This window comes from Mobula birostris, chromosome 7 (assembly GCF_030028105.1).
Source record: "Mobula birostris isolate sMobBir1 chromosome 7, sMobBir1.hap1, whole genome shotgun sequence".
Taxonomy (NCBI): domain Eukaryota; kingdom Metazoa; phylum Chordata; class Chondrichthyes; order Myliobatiformes; family Myliobatidae; genus Mobula; species Mobula birostris.
This window is the reverse complement of record NC_092376.1, coordinates 50,947,216-50,970,595: the sequence shown is the minus strand read 5'-3', so window position 1 is coordinate 50,970,595 and position 23,380 is coordinate 50,947,216. Positions and strand designations below refer to the sequence as shown.

Genomic DNA, 23,380 nt, shown 5'->3' with positions numbered 1-23,380 from the left:
ATGCTGGGGTCAAAGCAACACTCACAACACGCTGGAGGAACTCAGCAGGTCGGGCAGCATCCGTGGAAATGATCAGTCGACGTTTCGGGCCGGAACCCTTCGTCAGGACTGTAGGGGGAAGGGGCAGAGGCTCTACCCCTTCCCCCTACAGTCCTGATGAAGGGTTCTGGCCCAAAATGGCGACTGATCGTTTCCACGGATGCTGCCCGACCTGCTGAGTTCGTCCAGTGTGTTGTGAGTGTTGTTTTGAGGTGTGACTATCAGGAAGAATATAGGCATAATTCCAATACGGTTAGCCAACAGGCCCTGTCTGGGATGTGTACATCATCTGCAAAGTCAGTATTCGTTGCCTATCCCTAGTTAGCTTTCAGAAGAGGGCAATGCTTTGAAATATTGCAGTTCATTTCAAGAGAAATGATTGCACATTCCACAATGTTGTTACATTAGGATCTGCACAATTTTCACTGAACGATAACGAAAGCATGCAATATACATCCAAGTTAGGATGATGTAAGGCTTAGAGAGGTACTTGTAGGTGATAATGTTCCTATATACCTAACAAAGTCTTACAAGTAGTAGGTTTGTAAGGTGCCACCAAATTTGTAGCCATTGGTGATCTATTTTGGAATAGCTATTGGATAATTAGTAAAGCATACAAAGTACAATTGAGGATTTACGCAAGAGTAAAGCTTAAGTCTGCAAATTAACTGACATCCAATTATTAAATGTTCTTTTTGATTTTGCTTAGGTCAATGTTTGTATCAAATAAAAAAATACACATGGTATTGAAATGAAAAGCTATAAATGTGGATGCCTTTTGATGTATTTAAAATAAGTCTTTCAACTTTCCTACATGCTCTATTTTGGCACTACAACAAAGCATTTTCATACTCCTGAGTGGCAGTCAAGTCTCTGATCTGACCTGCTCTAGGACTGACTACACATGTTGCTCATTATATTATATTCCAAAGTGTCTATCTCATGTCCCAAAATGAATGTGGCATGATCTAATTTTTAGATCATTAATTAAAAAAGGACAAAAGGAATGTCAAACTAATAGCAATGATTAAAATAACCAAAACTTGGCTGAGGTACAGATTGATTTGTTGAAAATTGATTTTCAAATGTCAAAGTAATTAGATGCTCTGCCTTTTCCCCATTCTCAAAGAGGTGGATGTTAGCAGGAAGCAATTACTTCTATAAGGCTTCATCAGACTTGTTGTTAGAAGTGTGTTATAAAATATTCAAAATGGATTAACGAAAATACTTGATTTTTACAGTTTTCTGTTATGGGTTACTGGAGGCTGATTTCATTAATGAAGTGGATTGAAATCTGCATCAGGTTGCCTACAGTAAGACTTTCTATTAGACATGCAGTTAAGTGGAAAATCCAATTAGAATTCAAAGCACAATGAGTTGTATTTCTACCAGATCGTATCATAGAACCCGGCATTTATTAGCATTCAGTGCAGATCAGTTTGACTTGCTCAGTGTTTTAACAGAGTGCATAGTGACAAGGGAGTTGCCATATGTTGAGCTTACATTGAGGATTAAAATAACTTGTAAAAGAGTGGGCAAGCTTTTTAAGTATGCCAACATTCTTTATGATCAAATGTCATTTGCTGGAAATTTAAACCACATAATTGAACTCTTAACAAAAGGTCTGTAAGTCTTTCAAAGTTGATCACGAGAGAGACAAAGATGTTCTTTGTAAATATTCTGATTCAAGTTTCTTCAGAGGTCCCTAGTGAAATCTTTGTCTAACAGACTAGAACATTAATGAAATCCAAGAGAAACATGGTGTTGGGGTAATGCTTAGCTAAATTTGCCAGGAATCAAACAAGTTACCACAGAAAACGAGGAAAAACGTGTGGGGTGAGGTGACTGCTCCACTCCCTAGTCTCACACTTGACTCCACCAACCACTGTTGCCTCTGCTACTTGGCAATCCACCGATCAAAACATTACAAACTTACTGATGTACCTTAGGAAGCTTACAGGAAGTCTTGCAATAGCGAAGCTGAGAAGAAGAACTGAAGTAACAAAGAAATACAGAGGAGACTCCAGACGCTGGAATTTGGAGCAACACAAAAGGCAGTGGAGAAACTCAGCAGGTCAGGCAGTATCTATGGAGGGGAATTCATTTCCTCGCAGGTATACTTATGGATTATTGACTATGCCTGCAAGAAAATGTATCTTGGGGTTGTATATGGTGATATATATGTACTTTGATAATAAATTTACTTGGAACTTTGAACTTTGAAATGGACAGTTGATATTTTGGGTCAGGATCCACCATCAGGACTGGAAGACAAGGAGATAGCCTTTATTAAATGATGGAGGAAAGGGGTGGAGTGAGGTCTAGCAGGCAATCGGTGGTTCCAGTAAACGGGAAGGGGTGGTGATAGGTAAATGAGGATGGGAATGATGACGGAAACTGGGAGGTGATAGGTGGAAGTGACAAAGGGCTGAAGATGATGGAATCTGATAGGAGAGGTTGGTGCAGTATGGAATAAAGGGGCAGAGTGGGGAAGGGAAGTGGTGGGGAGAGAGTGCAGATGATGGGCAGAGGGAAAGGGAAATGGAGATAAGTAGAGGGAGAGGGGAAACATTGGTCAATTAGATCAGGAGGAGAGAGAAGGAGAAGAATGGGGAAAAGGGACAGAGGGAAGTGATTACCAGAGGTTTGAGAGTTCGATGCCACCAGGTTGGACACTGGCCAGGCAGGGTAGATAGAGCATGAGTGCTTGATGAAGTGGTTCTCCAGTTTATGTGAGGTCACGATGATATAGACAAGACTGCACAGGAGCACTGGATTCACATGTGAAGGACTGCTTCACCTGGAAGGAATGTTTGTTGTGTCAGCCAGGATCTCCCAGTGGCTAGCCATTTAAATTCCATCCCACATTCCCACATTGATACGCCTCTTCCACTGCAATATCACAGCCAAATGAAAAATAAAGGAAATCATACTCCAACTGGGCAATTTCCAACCGAGTGGCATGAAAATCGAATTCTCAAACTTCTGGTAACTGCTCCTACTCTGTCCTTTTTTTGCAGTTTTTCCATTTCCTTCTCCTTTTCCCTTTCCTCCTGATCAAATTGATGCCCATCACTTTATGTCTTTCTCCCCTACCACTGCCCTCTCCATCTGCCCTTCGCACACACATTTCTCTCACTGGTTCCCCTCCTCACCTCCTCCTCTTTGTCCATGCTCCATCGTCCCTTCCTGTCACATTCATCACCTTCAGCCATTTGTCACCTCTACCTCTCACCTCCCAGCTTCTGATATCATTCCCACCCTTATTTGCCTATGCCCCCTCCTCACCTGGATCCACGCATCAGCTGCCAATCCTTGTTCCACTTTTCTGCCCCTATCTTTTACACCAGCTCTCTCCTGCTACCTTCCAGTACAGTTGAAGGATTTTGACCCAAAACATCAACTGTCTACTTCGCGCCATGGATATTGCCTGACCAGCTGAGTTCCTCCAGCACCTCTTGTGTTGCTGAAGTAAAAAAGAATTTGCCCTTACAACAAAGAAGAAAGTGTATTCTAGTGCAGGGACCCCTCAGTTAACGGTGAGGCTCTATGGCATAAAAAGGCTGGAAACCCCTAATCTAGAGCTTACGAAAAGGGAGAAAATTGAAAATGAAATTTTCAAGATTAATCTTGAATGACAAGAGATCAAGTAAATGACAAGAAGCAAGTAAAGTCATTTTGTTCTTACTATCAGCTGGCAATGATTAATTATTACTTACTACTGTACACTTCCAGATTGAATTTCAAGTCCCGGGATCTAAAAGTCTCATTGAAGAGCCCGCTGTTGACTATGCTCCCTGTGTGATTGAGCCAAGATGCACATTGTACTTACTGGTAGGTTGTGGGACTGATATTAATGCGTCGTGGTTGACTTCCTGATTCAAACTTGCTGGCCAGAGTGACGTTGTTTCCAAACAAGCAATAACGAGGCATTTTTACACCAACGACTCCTGCCAGTACAGAGCCAGAATGGATCCCAATCCGTAACTGTAATAACAATATACTTTTTAAAATGCTTACATGGGAGAGAACTTGTATCACCACTAGGCACAACACAACAGAGCAGGATTCTAACAGAAATTAACTAACTACAAGCGCACAAGATAACAAACAGAAATATATTTGCTTTCTAACCTCTGTACTTCGGAAAGCAAGGAATAATCTCCGGTGTTTATTTTCAACAACCTGATATTATGCCATTAGAAGGGTAAATAATCCAAACATAGTTCCATTTTATGGTTGACTTAGCTTTATTTCTTAATTTCCCCATAGCCAAATGGGAACCAGTTATTTGAAGTGTGGTCTAGTTGAAACAACTGAAATATACCTGCATTTATGGTTCCTGGGCACTAACTAGTTCCTGTGACCTGAACTGGAAGTGCAGAAATCCAGCTGCAGCCAGCAGCGCATTAATGGACATGCACTGTGTTACCTTCTGGAGGTTGTCCTGAAAAAGCAACCAGGAGGATTCCAGTCACAAAGAACTCATGTTAACATCATGAGAGGAAGACAAGGCTAGGTCCAAAGTTAGGTATCTTATACTTCTTTCCAGTACATTAAATTTTTCACTTGGTCCTTCCGGAGGGAATCACAACCCCCCAACAATACAGATGGGATCACGAAGCCAGGTCTATATGCATTCTTTCTCTGCATTCCACTCAGTGAAAGAATAGTCATCCAGTGCCAACGGAGTTGATGTTGTCTCACTGTGTATTCTGCAGTGTAGTGCTACTGTAATTTTTAAAGCATTTGCTCTGACAATCATAAATTTTGCCTTAGAATATCCACCAACATTACAAAGAGAGAATTAGTGATGGGAAGGTTCTGTTGAGTGATTAGTGTTCATCATCTGAACCCCTAACTTCCTTGTTAGATTTTGATTTGGTCAGCAGTTATTTGGTTATTCCAGATTTTCCACCTGTCTACCTGGTCAGGAAGATCCAGCCGTAAAGTCATCATTAGCTCATACAGGTAGTTTGGAATACCTAAAATGGTGATCTTGGTGACATATCAGACAATTTCATTGACGGCTAGAAGGAAAAGCCAAGTTAAAAGGATATTGTAGCTTTCTCAACAGTTGGTATGTCTGAATAAGGGGCCCTGTGACCAGCCGAGGCTGGGTTTTGTAAAAACAAAGAGCTCATCATGTTCCAGAGGCAACTCAAACATGTGCCTAAGGTGGAGACTATGGGTTTTTTTACACCACCAGTAGTGACACTTAGGTAAGTCTGGAGAGGAGAGAATAGAATAGGGGAATGCAATCATGAGCTGGCCAAATCTGAGGAGGTATTGCCAATGAGCTGTTCTGCTTTTCCACTGTAACTTCTGTATTTCTTGTGTTCCCTAATCTATAATAATCTGCTGCATCTTTGTCACAAACCTTTCAAGCAGAAAGAAATTCACCCTCAGCACTACATAATGGCAGCTATGCTCTGACATAAACATGACCTTCTGGGGGTGAAACTAGCCTCAAGGCTGCAGTGTGAAAATGCCAATCTAATTGAATGATTTTTCTAAATGAAATGATTTCAAACTGCTGAGTTTATCGCATGTGAATCTTTTAACAACCCTGGCACCATTTTGTGCTAGAAATAAATATTCCAATGACAAAAATTGTCAGTCATTCACATTTTGTTTTAGTCAAATCAATGTTCCTTACTCCAGAATGCGGCAACAGCAACAAAAAACTAAATAGAAACACAGCTAGTATTAACATATAGGCACATGCAAGATGACATACAATCCAATTTAAGATAGTGCCCTTGGTAAAATGGATTATAATTGAAAAGTAAGGTCACGTTTGCTGCAATGTGTCACAACATGAAAAGCACCCACAACATGAAATGATGATGAGCTAATTTCTCCACTGAAAGTCCAGTGAAAGGCAGACAGTTTTAGTCAATCAAAGCTACCTTTATGTAGATCACTTAAGCTGGAAACCAGTAGTAACTCAGCACTGATAAGATTGCTCCCAGAAAAGATACTGTACCTAGGAAGCAGGCCTGTGCAAGTGCCAAGAATCTACGAACCCGTAACCTAGCTACTGAACATGAATTTAACTGCATTAACACTGAATATGTCAGGATCTCGTACTTTAATTGATAGGCTGTGAAGAAAACATGGGCTCTCATAATTAAGCATTTTTATCAGAAGAGCCTAGAAGCACTGAGTATCGTTGACGCAGCATCTAATTGGACCTGTGCATTGTGAGCAACTCAGATAAATAACAATTGTAGAGATAGGTTTGCCACTACTGTTTTTGGGAACATACATCAATGTATAAAACAGGCTTGTATTTTAAATTTTAAAACATCGTCTTTATTAACAGAGAATGTCAAATATGCAAAGGTGGTACTTGGACTGTCATCTTTTGAGCTCTGGATGTAGAAGTGTTTGAGTAGTAGAAGTGGTATATTCCAAATCTCAGAAATCATTCTCAGTGTCTATCTACTTGTAATGCAAAATGCACAGCGTCCATTTTCAATTATAAATGGATAAGCAATGTGCCAGTAGGGTGGGAAGGAAGTATGCCCCTCACTATATCAGGTTTCTGTTAAGGGAGATCAGCTATGTCCCTGGAGTTCAGTTTGGATGATGAACATCAATTTTGTTTCAGAAGAAAGAAAATTACAATTTTGGATTTATAGATGACTCCCATACTCTACTGCCTGACTTGTATCACTTCAACTTTTCAATGAGAACTGGCAGACAAACCTCCGGGCACTATGAGACATTGTTATAACCAGAACCAATTCTGTTCCTATATCCTATGGTCTAAGTTTCAAAGCTGCTTTAATAAAGCTGTGTATCTGGTATGTATGTTGAAGGATGTTTACTTGTAACAAATAAACCCCGTCCTCTTCTATAACTTCAGAACCTCCCAATATAATATTTAACATCAATCAAACATTAACTCAAGAAAAATTTTCATTCAAAAATGGAAGTGTTCAAATTTTATTATTGAGTCTAAGACATTTCATGTACCAATGGGCCAAATGCTTAGAAGTCCTTGGTAGATTCAGATTTAAAAGGGTGGAAATTTGAATGGGTCATGGTCCAGAGTGCTTCAGCTGTCCGACATACCTCAGCCCAATACACAACCCTCCTGAACACAGATTATAAATAGCTAGCCAGTAAGATTTCAACTGGTTTATGCCATTGTTACCAACAAATTTCCATCCGAAATTCCTTCACTGCCAAAGACATGTTATCTAAACAAACCTCTTTCTCATAGGAAATGTTTAGACTCCATAACACTGTTCTCTGAAAACACTGGAGCAGCACTGTTACCTTGGCAACATCTCTAAGATTAGCTAGAAAAGCTTAAGCAGAAGCTTTCTAGTTCCGATCTATTCTCTGTGCATGCAAGTATATTTTTTCTGCTAGAAGGAACAGAACAGCATTCTTGAAAATGAATTGTACCGTAGATAATGTTTAAGGAAGATTAGAATATTTTATTTATCTGTACAGTGCTGCTTTATAGATTCATAGAGTAATACAGCAGGGATTCAGGCCTTTCAGCCCATCTCATCCATGCCAACATTGGTGGTCACCAAGCTAGTCCCATTTGCTCATATTCCTCTAAATCTTTCCTGTCAGTGTGTATCCAACTGTCATTTAAATGTTATTATGACTGCCGTAATCACTTTCTCTGGCATCCCATTCCATATACTTACCACTGTCTGCATGAAGAAGTTACCCTTCAGGCCCTTTTTAAATCTTTCACCTCTCATGGAACCATAGAACACTACAGCATAGAAAACAGGCCATTCGGCCCTTCTAGTCTGTGCCGAAACATTATTCCCCCAGTCCCATTGACCTGCACCCAGTCCATAACCCTCCAGACCTCTCCCATCCATGTACCTATCCAATTTATTCTTAAAACTTAAGAGTGAGCCCTCATTTACCACGTCAGATGGCAGCTTGTTCCACACTCCCACCACTCTCTGACTGAAGAAGTTCCCCCTAGGCTATTCCCCTTTCACCCTAAAGCCATGTCCTCTCATATTTATCTCTCCTAATCTAAGTGGAAAGAGTCTATTCACATTTACTCTGTCTATACCCCTCATAATTTTGTAAACATCTATCAAATCCCCCCTCATGCTTCTGTGCTCCAAGGAATAAAGTCCTAAACTGTTCAATCTTTCCCTGTAACTAAACTGCTGAAGACCCGGCAGCATCCTAGTAAATCTTCTCTGCGCTCTTTCAATCTTACTGATATCCTCCCTATAGTTAGGTGACCAGAACTATACACAATACTCCAAATTTGGCCTCGCCAATGCCTTATACAACCTCCCCATAACATCTCATCTTCAACCTTTGCCCTCTAATTTTTGTTCCACTTCTCTGGGACAAAGAACTATGTGCATTGATACTATTTATGCCCCTCATGGTTAACCCTCAATCTCCTGTACTCCAAGAAATAAAATCCTAACCCTCCCAATCTTTCCCTGTAACTCAGGCCCTTGAGCTGTGGCAACATCCCCATAAACCTTCTTTGCACTCTTTCCAGCTTAATGACGTCTTTCCTATAAAATGAGGGACCAGAACTGTGGACGTTACCCCATGTGCTGTCTCACCAACACTACGTACAAGTGCAATTTACAGCCTCAAATCCCAGATTCAATGCCTGACTGAAAAAAGTCAGCAAGCTGTCTTGACCACCACCTACTGGTATTGCCACTTTCAGTAAACCATTTACTTTTTGTCCTCGTTTTCTCTGTTCCTCAACCCTCACCAAGACCCAACCATGCACTGTATAAGTTCTATCCTGGTCTAGCATACCAAAATGCAACATTTCCCACTTACTTAAATTGAAAGCATTTTACAATCCTCAGCCCACATACCCAGCTGATCAACATGACCCTGTAATTTTCTTCACTGTCAATGATACAAACTATTTTAATAAAGTAAAGGCATCCGTTAGTCTTGCGAGACCATGGATCTGCGCCTGGAAAGTCTTCACTCTCCAGGGTGCAGGCCTGGGCAAGGTTGTATGCAAGACCAGCGGTTGCCCATGCTGCAAGTCTCCCCTCTCCACGACACCAATGTTGTCCGAGGGAAAGGCATTAGGACCCATACAGCTTGGCACCAGTGTCATCGCAGAGCACTGTGTGATTAACTGCCTTTGCTCAAGGACACAACACACGTTGCCTCGGCTGGGTCTCGAACTCATGACCTTCAGATCGCTAGTCCAATGCCTTAACCACTTGGCCACGTGCCCAAATTCCTCAAATTTACTAATTATACCTTATACATGTATGTCCAAATTGTTCACATAAATAATGGACAACAAAGCTCCCAGCACTAGCTGGTGGTGCATGACTATTGAAAAGCTTTCAGTCTGAGAAACTTCAGCCATCCTTCCCTACCATCATTAAAGTTTGTAACCAGACTTCGAAGAGTGAATAGGCACTCACAATGACATGAGTGTAGTATAAAGCTGCTTGTGAACTGGTTACCTTATCGGTAGCATTCTGTGCATGTGTCCTGTCTTTAAATTCTCTCACAAAGAAACATCCTTTCCACATCCAACTTGTCAAAGAGCCTTCAGATCTCACATATTTCAATCAAGTCCCCTTTTGTCAATGTGCACACAAACCCACCCATTCTAGGTGTAGCTTTCTCTGAAGTACTTCCATCATAGATAAGAAGACCTATATTAAAGATTGAAGATTAACTAAAGCTTAACTTTATTTATCACATGTACATTGAAAATCTAAATATACAGTGAAATTCATCACCTCTGTCAATGATCAACACAGTTGGAAATATGCTGCGGACAGCCCACAGGGGTCATCATGTTTCTGACGTTAACCTTACATACCCACAACGTATAAACCCTAACTTATACACCATCGTAACGTGGAAAAAAACCTGTGCATGCAGAGGAAACCCATCTGGTCATGAGGAGAACATACCAACTCATTAAAGACAACGGCAGGAATTGAACCCCAGTCTTACAACTAACACTGTAAAGCATTATGCTGACCCACTACACTACCATGTTGTATTGTATGCAGAGTACTACACACATGATCTCACCAATGCCCAGGTAAACAGTTCTGTAACCTCATTACTTTTATATTGTTTCCCCAACAATAGATGTTAATATCCTCGCAAACACGAGGAAATCTGCAGATGCTGGAATTTCAAGCAACACACATAAAAGTTGCTGGTGAATGCAGCAGGCCAGGCAGCATCTCTAGGAAGAGGTACAGTCGACGTTTCGGGCCGAGACCCTCAGGTCTTGGCCCGAAACGTCGACTGTACCTCTTCCTAGAGATGCTGCCTGGCCTGCTGCATTCACCAGCAACTTTTATGATAATATTCTGTTGGCTTTCCTATTATTTATTGTACTAGACTTTCACAAATCAAGCAGTAGAAGGCAACCATTTCACGAGCAGCTTGAGATTACATTGTGACAGCCTGTTTGCTCTTTGAATCCTAGTTACAACCTTTAAAGCTAAGCAGAAACGGTGAGGATGTTTACCATCTCCCACTCTGGATTCAAGATCATGACACATTTCACTTGTCAAACCAGTTTTCGCTTTCATAAAACATTGAACACTACAGCACAGTGCAACCCCTTTGGCCCATAATGTTGTGCCAACTTTTTAACCTTCTCTAAAATCAATCTAACTTTTCCCTCCTACATAGCTTTCCATTTTGCTATCATCTATGTGCCTACTGAAGAATTTCTTAAATGCCCCGAATATCTTTGTCTCTGCCACCACCCATAAGACCATAAGACATAGGAGCAGAATAGGCCATCTGGCCCATCGAGTCTGCTCCGCCATTCAATCATGGCTGATCCTTTTTCTCAATCTCCTCCTCAACCCCATTTCCCGGCCTTCTCCCCATAGCCTTTGATGCCATGTCCAATCAAGAACCTATCAATCTCTGCCTTCAATACACCCAACAACCTGGCCTCCACAGCTGCATGTAGCAACAAATTCCACAAATTCACCACCCTTTGGCTAAAGAAATTTCTCCACAACTCTGTTTTGAAAGAGCACCCCCCTATCCTGAATCTATGCACTCTTGTCCAAGACTCTCCCACCCTGGAAAACATCCTTTCCACATCTACTCTGTCTAGGTCTTTCAACATTTGAAAGATTTCAACGAGATCCCCCCTCATCCTTCTGAATTCCAGTGAGCACAGACCCAGAGCCATCAAATGTTCCTCGTATGATAACCCTTTCATTCCAGGAATCATCCTTGTGAACATCCTCAGGACCCTCTCCAATGCCAGCACACCTATTCTAAGATAAGGAGCCTAAAACTGTTCACAAAACTCAAGGTGATGCCTCACAAATGCCTTATAAAGCCTCAGCATCACATCCTTGCTCTTGTATTCTAGACCTCTTGAAATGAATGTTAACATGGCATTTGTCTTCCTCACTACGATTCAACCTGCAAGTTAACCTTCAAGGTGTTCTGCACAAGGACTCCCAAGTCCCTCCGCATCTCAGATTCCTGGATTTTCTCCCCATTTAGAAAATAGTCCAAACATTTATTTCTACTACCAAAGTGCATGACCATGCATTTTCCAACATTGTATTTCATTTGCCACTTTCATGCCCATTCTCCTAATCTGTCGAAGTCCTTCTACATCCTACCTGTTTCCTCAACACTATCTGCCCTTCCACCAAACTTCATATCATCTGCAAACTTGTCAACAAAGCCATCTATTCCATCATCTAAATCATTGATATACAGCATTAAAAAGAAGTGGTCCCAACACTGATCCCTGCGGAACACCACTCGTCACTGGCAGCCAACCAGAAAAGGATCCTTTTATTCCAACTCACTGCCTCCTACCAATCAGCCGATGCTCTTACCATGTTAGTAACTTTCCTGTAATACCATGGGCTCTTAACTTGGTAAGCAGCCTCATGTGTGGCACCTTGTCAAAGGCAGGGCTTTCCATGTACTCACTGTTCTGTACGTAAAAAATGGTTCTGACATCCTGCCTATACTTTTCTCCAATCATCTTAAGACAATGCCCCCTAATACTTACATATAAATGAAACTATCAAATCATCTCCCCATTGTTTCATTTCTCCTGCATCTTTTTGCTGGTTAACAACAATAATTTCTGAGAGTTTTCCTTTCTTTGGAATTGATGGCTTGTAGGAAGAGACTGCAGAACTCCGAGATCCCTCAGCAATCCCTGTCAATTTAAATAATGTTTCCCTTTTTCCCCACCAAAATGGACCATTTCACTTTTACCCATACTATAGACCAATTGCTAAACCTTAACCCAACTCTATCCATTTATACTCTCCTTCAAAATTTATTTTCCTAAGCACCTTTGCATCATGAGCACCTGCTTCATACATATTGGGGATACTGGGTTGATGGTTGGAAATGTAGAGGAGGGAATCAGAGCTGCTTGTAATCCCTCTATTTTTTAAACGTTTTTAGGAAAGCATAGTGCTGGTGAGTACAGCTGCTGCCACACAGTGCTGAAGACCCAGGTTCAAATAATGTCCTGGATGCTGACTGCATGGATTTTCTCCAGATGCTCCAATTTAATCGCAAAGTTGCGCAGGTTGGTTGATTAATTGGCCAGTGTAAAACTAAGCTTAGTGCATATGTGAGCAGTGAAATTCAAGGGGAGTTGAAGGGAATGTGTAGAGTATAATAAACAGAATGAACGTAGGGTTAATGTAAATGGGTGTTTGATGGTTGCCGTGGATTCAGTAGGCGGAAGGGCTTGTTTCCAGGTTGCATATTTTCATAACTCTATTTTAAATTGCAACTTCAGTTTTTTTTTGGAAATATAAATTATTGTCATCAAATGTTATGATGCCAATGACGTTTGGATGTGAATGTAGATAAAGGTGACATAATTAGTCTAATTCACTGCAGAGTCTAGTCAGCAAAAATATTCTATCACACACCTGCTAAATGCTATCTTTCATTTAATCAGTTCATTGCAGGGTTATTAAAATTAATGGACTTGTCACATTTGTTTGGATAGAAATACAAAGCAGATAATTGTATATTCAGTGCAGTCAGCTGCTTCATTCCTAAACTGGTAAACACATTTACTGGACCTTAATTACCAGTTCAGTAAGGCTGAATTGTAAATGCTGTCTTGCTCTTCCCTAATGAGGCAATATTCATTATATGCTACTACAGCTAGAAATTATCTCATTATTTAGAGACTCAGCAAACACACTATTTTCTTTGTTTCTAAAAGGTACTTCAGGAATATATAAATAAATATTACAAACTCATGTAATCACTATTTTTTACTTTAATATTTTTATATTTTAGTGTAATTTTCACCCATTTGTCATTTCTATTTTCATATCACAATGTTTCAGATTCAAAATCAGTCTCATCACCTAAAGGTTCCCTTTAACACAAGAAAACTTCAGTGTGTAGCACTAAAAGGTCAAATGCTTCCTCTTCTGCAGTACAGTATTGCTACATACTGTCATCAGAAATTAAATTTTAGGTAAGTTAGGGTTGATTAATTTTGAATTCATGATTTGATTTTATATGAAAACTCTGGCTGTTTGGCTAACTCCTCGATGGGTTTTTGGTTGCTCATGATGGAGGTGAAATTCATTTCTGTTTTGCTTTACTAATATTCTATTGGATTTTCATCACCTTATTCCCAGAGGTCAGGTTTCTGCACAAGGTAAGAAGGAGAGGAAGAGAGGCAACCTAGCCTCCACAACTAGCTTGTCATTTAACTCTAAGGGTAATGCATGGGGCCTCCCCAGAAATGGTAAAACTGAACTCCTGGAAATCCTGCTACAACTTCCTAGAAATGAGTGTGCATTTTAATGCACTCCCTCCAAATAAGTTCCCCTTCTAAAAGCAAGAGTAGATGAAGTAAAGGTTGAGATCCACTGATTCCTTGGAGTTTGTTTATTGTTTGGCTGTACGTTGACTCATCTAGTCATGATGCCTGCTGTTAAATTTGACATTTAGTTTATGTAGAATATAGAACTGTACACCACAGGAATTGGCCCGTCAGCCCACTATCTCTGTACTACCATTGATACCAATCTAACCAGTTCCATCTGCCTGCACATGGTCTGTGCCCCTCTATCCCTTGTGTGTTCAAATATCTGTCTAAATACCTCTTAACTATTGCTAATGTATCTGTTTCTCACACTTTCCCAAGGTGACAAAACCAGAAGGCTCTGATACAGAAGAAATGGAATAGATGGATCTACCTGTAAAATCTGAGTATTTATTTTAGCCCAAATATGAGTGCCTATAAAATCAAAATCACCCTGTTTCTTCCGGCACTATTTTGCATTTCATTTAAACAGAAACAATGACTTTTATTTATACGTCACATTTTTAATCTGGCAGAAACATTCCAAAGCACCTCAGAGACTATGGTTGAGTCATGGAAGGCAATAACTGATAAGCGTCGTGTCCAACATGTTCTGGAAAAATTTTGGAATAGTTGCTGACGGTAAAGGAGACAGAAATATGGTAGGCTACCTCTACCATATGTGAGAGGCCAGTTAACTTCTTGTGGGACTACATTCACTTCAGATGCCAGATCTGGGAATGTGGGAAAGAAAGAATGGGCTGGCAGCCATCAACCAAGGAAGAGGACTCAGCAGGCAAAATCAGATCTGGAAGTGAGGTCTCCAAACAAGATTGGGACCAGTGATGGGAGGTCTGTATGTATCTTGGGCTAGGGGTACAGATGCTGTCTCTGCTCCTGTGGTACCATTGCAACGCAGCTGCCAATCAATTCCACCATCACCCACCCACTCCGCAAATACCCAACTACACTTCGCACTGTTTTAAGTTTCACATTAATTCCTATGGCTTGCATAAATAGTCAGCTGTTAAACTGTGGCTGACAGATCTTCAAGCATCCTGCAGGACAGTCAGCACCTTCCTTCAAACTTGAGAGGGAAGTGGCATATACAAATGCTACCAGTGGGGAGAAGAGCAACTCCAAAAACTCACATCCTATAAAGCAAAATAGCTACTAACTGAGGCACCATTATCCAGTCTAAGTCCAGTGATGCCGCAGAGGCTATTAGGTCAGGTGGTTTCCTCATATTTAATTCATCCTCTCACTTTCTCTTGCCACTATAACCCCCTAACTACTCTGGTTTACAAGCTACATAAACAAGGCACTTCCTCCTTTCCTTTCTCTCAATACCACAAACCTGCTCCTGGTCCTTTTTTCTTTCAAAGACCCCAAACGCCTATTTAGCCAAACAGCGATGGGCCATAAGAAAACAAGAGCATAGGAAATAAGGAGCAGGAGTTGGTTGGGAGGACCCTAGAGACTGCTCCAACATTCAGTTTTACACTGCTGCTTAATCTTTGCAAACATTAACTTCCTTATAGTCAATATTCTGACACCTTCAATGTATTTAATGGTTCAGTCCTCAGAATGCTTTGAGGAAAATAATTCCTAAAATTAATGGTCCTCTTTACAAAAGAAATTGTTCCTCATCTCTGTTATAAATGGGTGACTCTTTATTCTAGCACTATGTCCCCTAATAATAGATTCCTCCACAAAGAATCCTCTCAGCATTTACCGCATCAAGCTCTGTCAGTGCTTAGATGCCTCATTGAGGTCACATCTTGTTCATCCAAGGTCCAAATATCATTAGCCCAAGTTGTTCAAACTTTCCCCTTGAAAGGATGCTTTCATTCCAGGAATCAGCTAAGTGAACATTCCCAGAAGTGCTCTGGTGCGACATCTGTCCTTAGAAAAGGAGACCAAAACTGTACATAGTTGTGACAATACTTTCCTGCCTTTATATTCCATCCTTTTGTATCAGGACAAACTAGTGTTCTCCTCTACATTGTTCTGCCTTTTTGGTGTAATATATACTCAGAAACATCTGGATGTGCAGAATTAGATTCAAAGTTTCAAAGATTCAAAAAACTTTATTGTCATTCTAACCGTACATCAGCTCTGCAGGGCAGAATGAGACAGCGTTTCTCAGGAGCAGTGCAATCATAACATAACAAATGCAACACTAAATAATAAACATAATAAATAGTAAAACACAACAGCCAGTCAGTTAAAATCAAGTTATAAGTGTCCAGTGCAAGTTAAAAGTGTCCAAAGCAGAGTCAGGTAGAGCAGCTATTTAGCAGTCTGACTGCCTGTGGGAGGAAGCTGTTTAGTAGCCTTGTGGTTTTAGTTTTGATGCTCCTGTAATGTTTGCCTGATGGCAGAAGAACAAACAGTTCATGGAGAGGGTGTAAGGGGTCTTTAATGATGTACCGTGTCTTCTGGAGGCATCAACTCTGAAAGAGGTCTTGGACAGAAGGTAGGGAGACCCCAATAACCTTCTCTGCTCCCCTAACCACCCTCTGCAAGGCTTTTTTGTCGACAGCACTGCAGCTGGAGTACCAGGTTGTGATGCTAAAGGTCAGCACACTCTCAACCACGCCTCTGTAGAATGTAGTTAAGGTGTTAGTGGGATTACAATAAAGGAGTACAGTATCTGATCTTCAGTGTTTTGAATAAATCCCCATTCGCAGACTAAACTGCACCCTTAAGGTGCAATGATCATCTGATTGATCAATACAGTGAAGATATTCACCTCAATGCTGTGCTCTGCTGTGATGCCCTCTGTGAATGATAGGAGGCAAACCATGTCACCTACAAGTCAAGTATTCACAAGTATGAGCTTTTTGAGGGTGACTGCACTGCAGCCATATCCTACAAACCTTGCACTGGCATAGCAAGGCCTTCCACAAAGATAAATAAATTTAATAGGTGGTAGCCTTTTCTATTCAGGGAATTATTCCACATTATATCTATCTTTAAAGAAGGATGCCATTCAGCAAACTAACCCAATGCAGGATCTCAGTATATTCCCATCAGTCTCATTGCCCTACTCTCTCACATGCCCATCAGCCTGTGCCCTACCTCACAGGTAATTTGCAGTAGCCAGTTAACTGAGAGAAGACCCACATGGTCACAGGAACATTACACAAACTCCACAAAGGCAGAGTGCCCAACGTTCAGGATCGAATTGTCACGTGTCATTGTAGTGTAGTGTTAATTACTGCATCGCAGGGACAGGCTGTGGCAAACTGTAAAGGAATATCAATGTTGTCTGTAGATCTATTTAGCAACTGCCTTACTATGAAACCAATTGGATCAACAGCAGTGCTCTCTGAATATTACATCAGATACCATCTTTTCAGATATCTCTTGACTAGTTTTGTACAGATTCATAATTGTCTCACTGGCAGGAAGAAAGAGGGATGCTTGAATGTTGTCTTTTCGTGTGGAGCCTGTGACTAGTTGTGTGCCACAGGGGTCAGTGCTAGGACCTTTGTTGCTTATTATTTATATAATTGATTTGGATGTACTTGTACACGGCATGGTTAGTAAGTTTGCGTGTGATATTAAAATAGATGTTACAACAGACAGCGAAGAAGAATATCAAAAGTTACAGGGGCACCTTGATCAACTAGGTAAGTGGTCCAAGGCAAGCGTCTTTCCATTAAGGTCAGCACGGAGTCAAATCAAATCAAATTGGTACAGCAAATGGTCAACGACCAGGGAGCGATGTGGAACAGAGGAACACAGGAATACAAGTACATGGTTTGTTGAAAGTGGCATCACAGATAAACAGAATGGTGACAAAGGCATTCAGCATGCTGGCACTGAGTATTGGAATGGGAATGTTATGTTGCAGTTACTGTCTACAAGACAACGGTGAGACTGCACTTGGAGCATTGTATGCAGTTCTGGTGCCCCATTTTGGAGTAAAGACATCATTAAACTTGGAGTGCTGCCAGTAGCTGCCTGAATTATAGAGTGAGGTTGGGAAGGCAAGAATTTTAGTCCCTAAAGCACAAGTGCTTTATGTGTGACCTTATAGAAATGTACCAGATCATGTGTGCTATAGGTAGGATGAATGCCTGCAGTCTTTTTCCCAGGAAAGGAGACTTAAAAGTTAGAGAGTAAAGGTTTAAGAAGAGAGTTGGCATATTAAAAGAGACCTAGGGCAACTTCTTCACTTAGATGGTGGTAAGTATATGGAATAAGGGGATATAGAAAGTGGTTGAGACATGTACAATTACCACACTCAAAAGTCATTTAGACAGATACAAGGAAAGGAAAGGTTTAAGTAGGTGAAATGAAAGCAAATGAGACTGGCTTGGTTGGCACGGATGAGTTGGGCCAAAGAGCCTCTTTCCAACCTTTAGTACTCAGTGACCCTCCATTTTCCATTCACAATATGAGCAAGAAAGATGTATAGTTTCTAGTCACGTGGTCAAAGGGATATCCTAGATCTGGTCACCTGCATAGCTCCTTCCCATTGACTCCCAAAGAAACCTTCTCTCTCCCAAAGGATTTCCACGCGAGTGCATTGTATTTGGGGTATTCACAAGTCAAATATTGTGTCATCAGGTGAGTTCCATTCTTTGCATCACAGCATAGTTTTGCCGATATTCTCTATTGTGACCTTGAATATTTTGGCTGAGTATGGGTTTGGAAGCTCCACTGTGGAATATCATTAGTCATGTTGCAGCGTGCCGAGCATCACAAATTAAGAACAAGTGTGACATGCAATCATTTTCACTTTTGTAGACTATCCTTCAGTTTGACATTATTTGGTGGCAGGTTAATTACAACTTTTTAAAAAAACTCATAACGTTCACATCAAGAGCAAAATTGATCATTATTAAATGTCTTTTGTCAAGAATTTATGTGTCATTCACAGAAACATCTCTAAAGGCAGTACAAAATTGGCAACTGTAATAAACATCCATTTACATGACAGTTCCATTAGTAAAATGAGAGAAAATAACGAGGTCAACACAGTTTGTAGGAATGAAAACTGAATCATTCAAGCCATGTTCAGTAGAATGGGGAACTTTGAATGTTGCACTATTTAAATTGGACGTTAATTATTGCAAACAATATCTAGAATAAGAGTAAACAATTGAACACACCATTAACAAAACAAGAAACTACCATAAATAATATAAAAGTCTCTTAAACTAATAAGAAGCAAATTCAAAACTTTCAAGCTTACTATGGAAAAAACAATTAAATGGTAGGATTTTCCTACTCATTCATAACCTGCACATTAAAAAGGAATACAAAATAAATAAAATGACTCCAAATACCTAAATTCCAAAGTAAAAAAGAGAAAATGTGAGAAATATTGGACAGGTCAGACTGCATGCTGTGTTGAAAAGGCCATTGATCTGATATGTTAACCCTGTTTCTCATATCTGACCTGCTGAGTATTTGCAACATTTACAGTTTTTATTACTATTATGCAAAGGTAAATTATCCCCTTGCGATTTCCTAAGGTAATGTTTGACCACCAGCAGAGCCAAATGGAAATTGTATTCCTACCTAACTACTTTAACTGTTCTCAAGATGCATTTGCAAAGGCAAGATCTTATAGTAGAATGGATGTTATGTCTTAATGTGGCACTCAATTTGTTGTGCAATTTGACCCACGTTATACTGCATAATTTACCACATCTGATGTAAATATACTGAATACTGTACTATACATTGTAAAAGTAATTTTCAAGGTTTTTTGTTTAGAATCTGCAAAAGAGCACATTCTAAACAAAAAACCTTGAAAATTACTTTCAGATTTTAAACATTGCATACCTTTTTAAAATAAATAGAATTTTATTTTTATTATCTGCCATTTTTATCAGTCTGTCTAATCTGTCATGATCCCATTTCTTTATTTTGATTTCTGTCAATGATTTGGCACTGAACTAATTATTTTCCTTTCCTTCTTTAGTTTGACTCTGCAATGGTACATAAAAGACTCATTTCTGAGCAGCAAAAACTTACCCTATTCTTGTCTTTTAGGATCTCATCTCTGAATTAGATTTCTATTTATTGCAATTAGTAAGTACATAAGAAATAAAAAAGTAAAACTTTTGTTAATATTTCACAACTTCAAAATTTCCCAATGGATAGTGCTACGAGTGAAATGCTGTTGTAATATAAAAAACCTAGAGGATGAATGGCCAGTGAAATCCATTCACTATGATCCTGGTCACATCTCTGTATTCAGTTAATTTTTCCAACTTAATTTTATATCTGTCAATTCCAAAAATATCTCCCATATGAATACCTCCAATTTTGAGAATTTCATATATTCACAGCTCTATTCTGTCCCCTAATTTTATTCTCCCTTTCCTGATAGCCCCATATACTTCTCTTTCTCCTCCTGCACCCTCGCAATCTGTCCATCACCCATACATTCCTTCCCCGTTCCCTTCCTCACTTCCTTTCCTTTAATCCATGTTTCATGCTCTTCTTCTAACAGATTCCATCTTCTTCAGTCCTTTGTCACTTTCACCTATCACTTGCCAGTTTCTTATACCTCACCCCTTCCCCACTTGTCTATCTTTCCTCTCTCATCTGGATTCATCTATCACCCACCAGCTCTTCATCCACCCCCTCTTCCCACTCTCTTATACTGGCTATCTTCCCTCTCTCTCTCTACTCCTAAAATGACCCAATCCATTGACTGTCCATTTCTCTCTATAGATGCTGCTTGACTTACTGAGTTCTTCCAGGAGTCTGCGTTTCTCTAGGGGAAGAACATTCTCACCTCAGTTCTAAATCATTGACTCTTTGAACATGTCAAGCTTTCAAGAGATTTTATGTTTCGATGAGACCTCTCAATTTCTTAAACTCAGTTCACTTGCACACATTTTTTCATATAGGCCAGTTCTGTCATCCCAGAATCAATCTAGTGAACTTTTTTCATTCCCCTACAAAGCACATGTGTGCTGCTTCAAAGGGAGGCCAAAATAGACATAGAACTCTAAGTATAGCCTTTCCGAAGCCAAGCTCATTGAGAGTGTGTATTGAACAACTGGTCAGAATTGTGCACGGCCAAATTCAGTGCAATGCATCGGCACAGAAGTCTTCAACACACTGCAGCACCCCTTCAACTGGACCGCAGTTCTCTCTAGATCAGCAGGATATTCATCAGTGTATCCTGGACCTCTACTGAATACCTACTCTAATCTGTAGCATAAGACCATTTCCTATGCCCAGCATCACAGTAGTATTTTCAATCAAAATTTTGGAGATGCTGTATATAATCCTTGTCCTGTCTCCTTTCTGCATCAAGACAGAAATTTCAGACTGATGTTGACAATCAGGACAACCAGAAAGCAGTAGAAACATAGAAAACCTACAGCACAATACAGGCCCATCGGCCCACAAAGCTGTGTCAAATATGTCCTTACCTTAAAAATTACCTAGGGTCACCCATAACCCTCTATTTTTCTGAACTCTATGTACCTGTCCAGGAGTCTCTTAAAAGACCCTATCGATCCCGTCGCCAGCAGCCTATTCCACGCACTCATCACTCTCTGTGTAAAAAACTTACCCCTGACATCTCCTCTGTACCTGCTTCCAAGCACCTTAAAAATATGCCCTCTCGTGCTAGCCATTTCAGCCCTGGGAAAAAGCCTCTGACTATCCACACGATCAATGCCTCTCATCATCTTATACACCTCTGTCAGGTCACCTCTCATCCTCCGTCGCTGCAAGGAGAAAAGGCCGAGTTCAATCAACCTATTCTCAGAAGGCATGCTTCCCAATCCAGGCAACATCCTTGTAAATCTCCTCTGCACCCTTTCTATGGTTTCCACATCCTTCCTATAGTGAGGCGACCAAAACTGAGCACAGTACTCCCAAGTGAGATCTGACCAGGGTCCTATATAGCTTCAACATTACCTCTCGGCTCCTAAACTCAATCCCATGATTGATGAAAGCCAATGCACCGTATGCCTTCTTAACCACAGAGTCAACCTGCGCAGTAGCTTTGAGTGTCCTATGGACTCGGACCAGAAGATCCCTCTGATCCTCCACACTGCCAAGGGTCTTACCATTAATACTATATTCTGCCATTAGATTTGACCTGCCAAAATGAACCACCTCACACTTATCTGGGTTGAACTCCATCTGCCACTTCTCAGCCCAGTTTTGCATCCTATCAATGTCCCGCTGTAACCTCTGACAGCCCTCCACACTGTCCACAACACCTCCAACCTTTGTGTCATCAGCAATTTTACTAATCCATCCCTCCACTTCCTCATCCAGGGCATTTATAAAATTCACGAAGAGTAAGGATCCCAGAACAGATCCCTGAGGCACGCCACTGGTGACCGAACTCCATGCAGAATATGACCCATCTACAACCACTCTTTGCCTTCTGTGGGCAAGTCAGTTCTGGATCCACAAAGCAATATCCCCTTGGATCCCATGCCTCCTTACTTTCTCAATAAGCCTTGCACGGGATACCTTGTCAAATGCCTTGCTGAAATCCATATACACTACATCTACTGCTCTACCTTCATCAATGTGTTTAGTCACATCCTCAAGAAATTCAATTAGGCTCGTAAGGCATGACCTGCCTTTCACAAAGCCATGCTGACTATTCCAATCATATTATGCCTCTCCAAATCTTTATAAATCCTGCCTCTCAGGATCTTCTCCATCAACTTACCAACCACTGAAGTAAGACTCATTGATCTATAATTTCCTGAGCTATCTGTGTTCTCTTTCTTGAATAATGGAACAAATCCACAACCCTACAATCCTACGGAACCTCTCCTGTCCTCATTGATGATGCAAAGATCATCGCCAGAGGCTCAGCAATCTCCTCCTTCACCTCCCACAGTAGCCTGGGGTACATCTCGTCCAGTCCCGATGACTTATCCAACTTGATGCTTTCCAAAAGCTCCAGCACATCCTCTTTCTTGATATCTACATGCTCAAGCTTTTCAGTCTGCTGTAAATCATCTCTACAATTGCCAAGATCCTTTTCTCAAATTCATGCACTTCCTTGCTCTGATAGCTGCAGTATGGTAAAGTTCAATAGAAGTCTCAGTTGTTGAAAGTAATTATTGAAGTTGCCTCTGACACTGGACATTTGATCATTTACTGAAGGAAATACTGAATTCATATTTGTCCACTGGATTGTCTCTCAATGCCTAAGTTACAAATTGCTACCCAAGGGAGCCCCTACCTTTATTAAGCTGGTAGATGTATTGAGTTTTCTTATTTCTATAAAACATACAGTGACAATCATGTGAGCAATCTAGGCAGCAGTGACCTGTTTCTTGCACTGACTTCTCAGGAAAATGCTAGCCCCTGATCCCAAACAGTCCATCCCTCCTGCAACCAGGGTCAGAATCTTTCACTGGTTTCTTTGATCTATTCGCATCCTTGCCATCCAGGGCACTTGCATCCCTAGTGATGTTTTTCCACTTTAAGTCGTTTTCTCCTGGTCTTTCCTTGACATTGCTATGTTCTCCTAAGTAACTCACTTACCTTAAACAAGTGCAACTGTTATCTATCATC

At 40.6% G+C, this 23,380-nt stretch overlaps 1 protein-coding gene across 1 annotated transcript in view; it reads right to left on the bottom strand.

Moving 5' to 3' along the window:
- gucy1a2 (guanylate cyclase 1, soluble, alpha 2) overlaps window positions 1-23,380 on the bottom strand; it is a 159,147-nt gene that overhangs the window by 5,691 nt on the left and 130,076 nt on the right. The window contains exon 8 of the mRNA XM_072264324.1: window positions 3,872-4,026. Within this exon, the coding sequence (XP_072120425.1) occupies window positions 3,872-4,026 (155 nt within the window). The remainder of the gene's footprint in view (window positions 1-3,871; window positions 4,027-23,380) is intronic.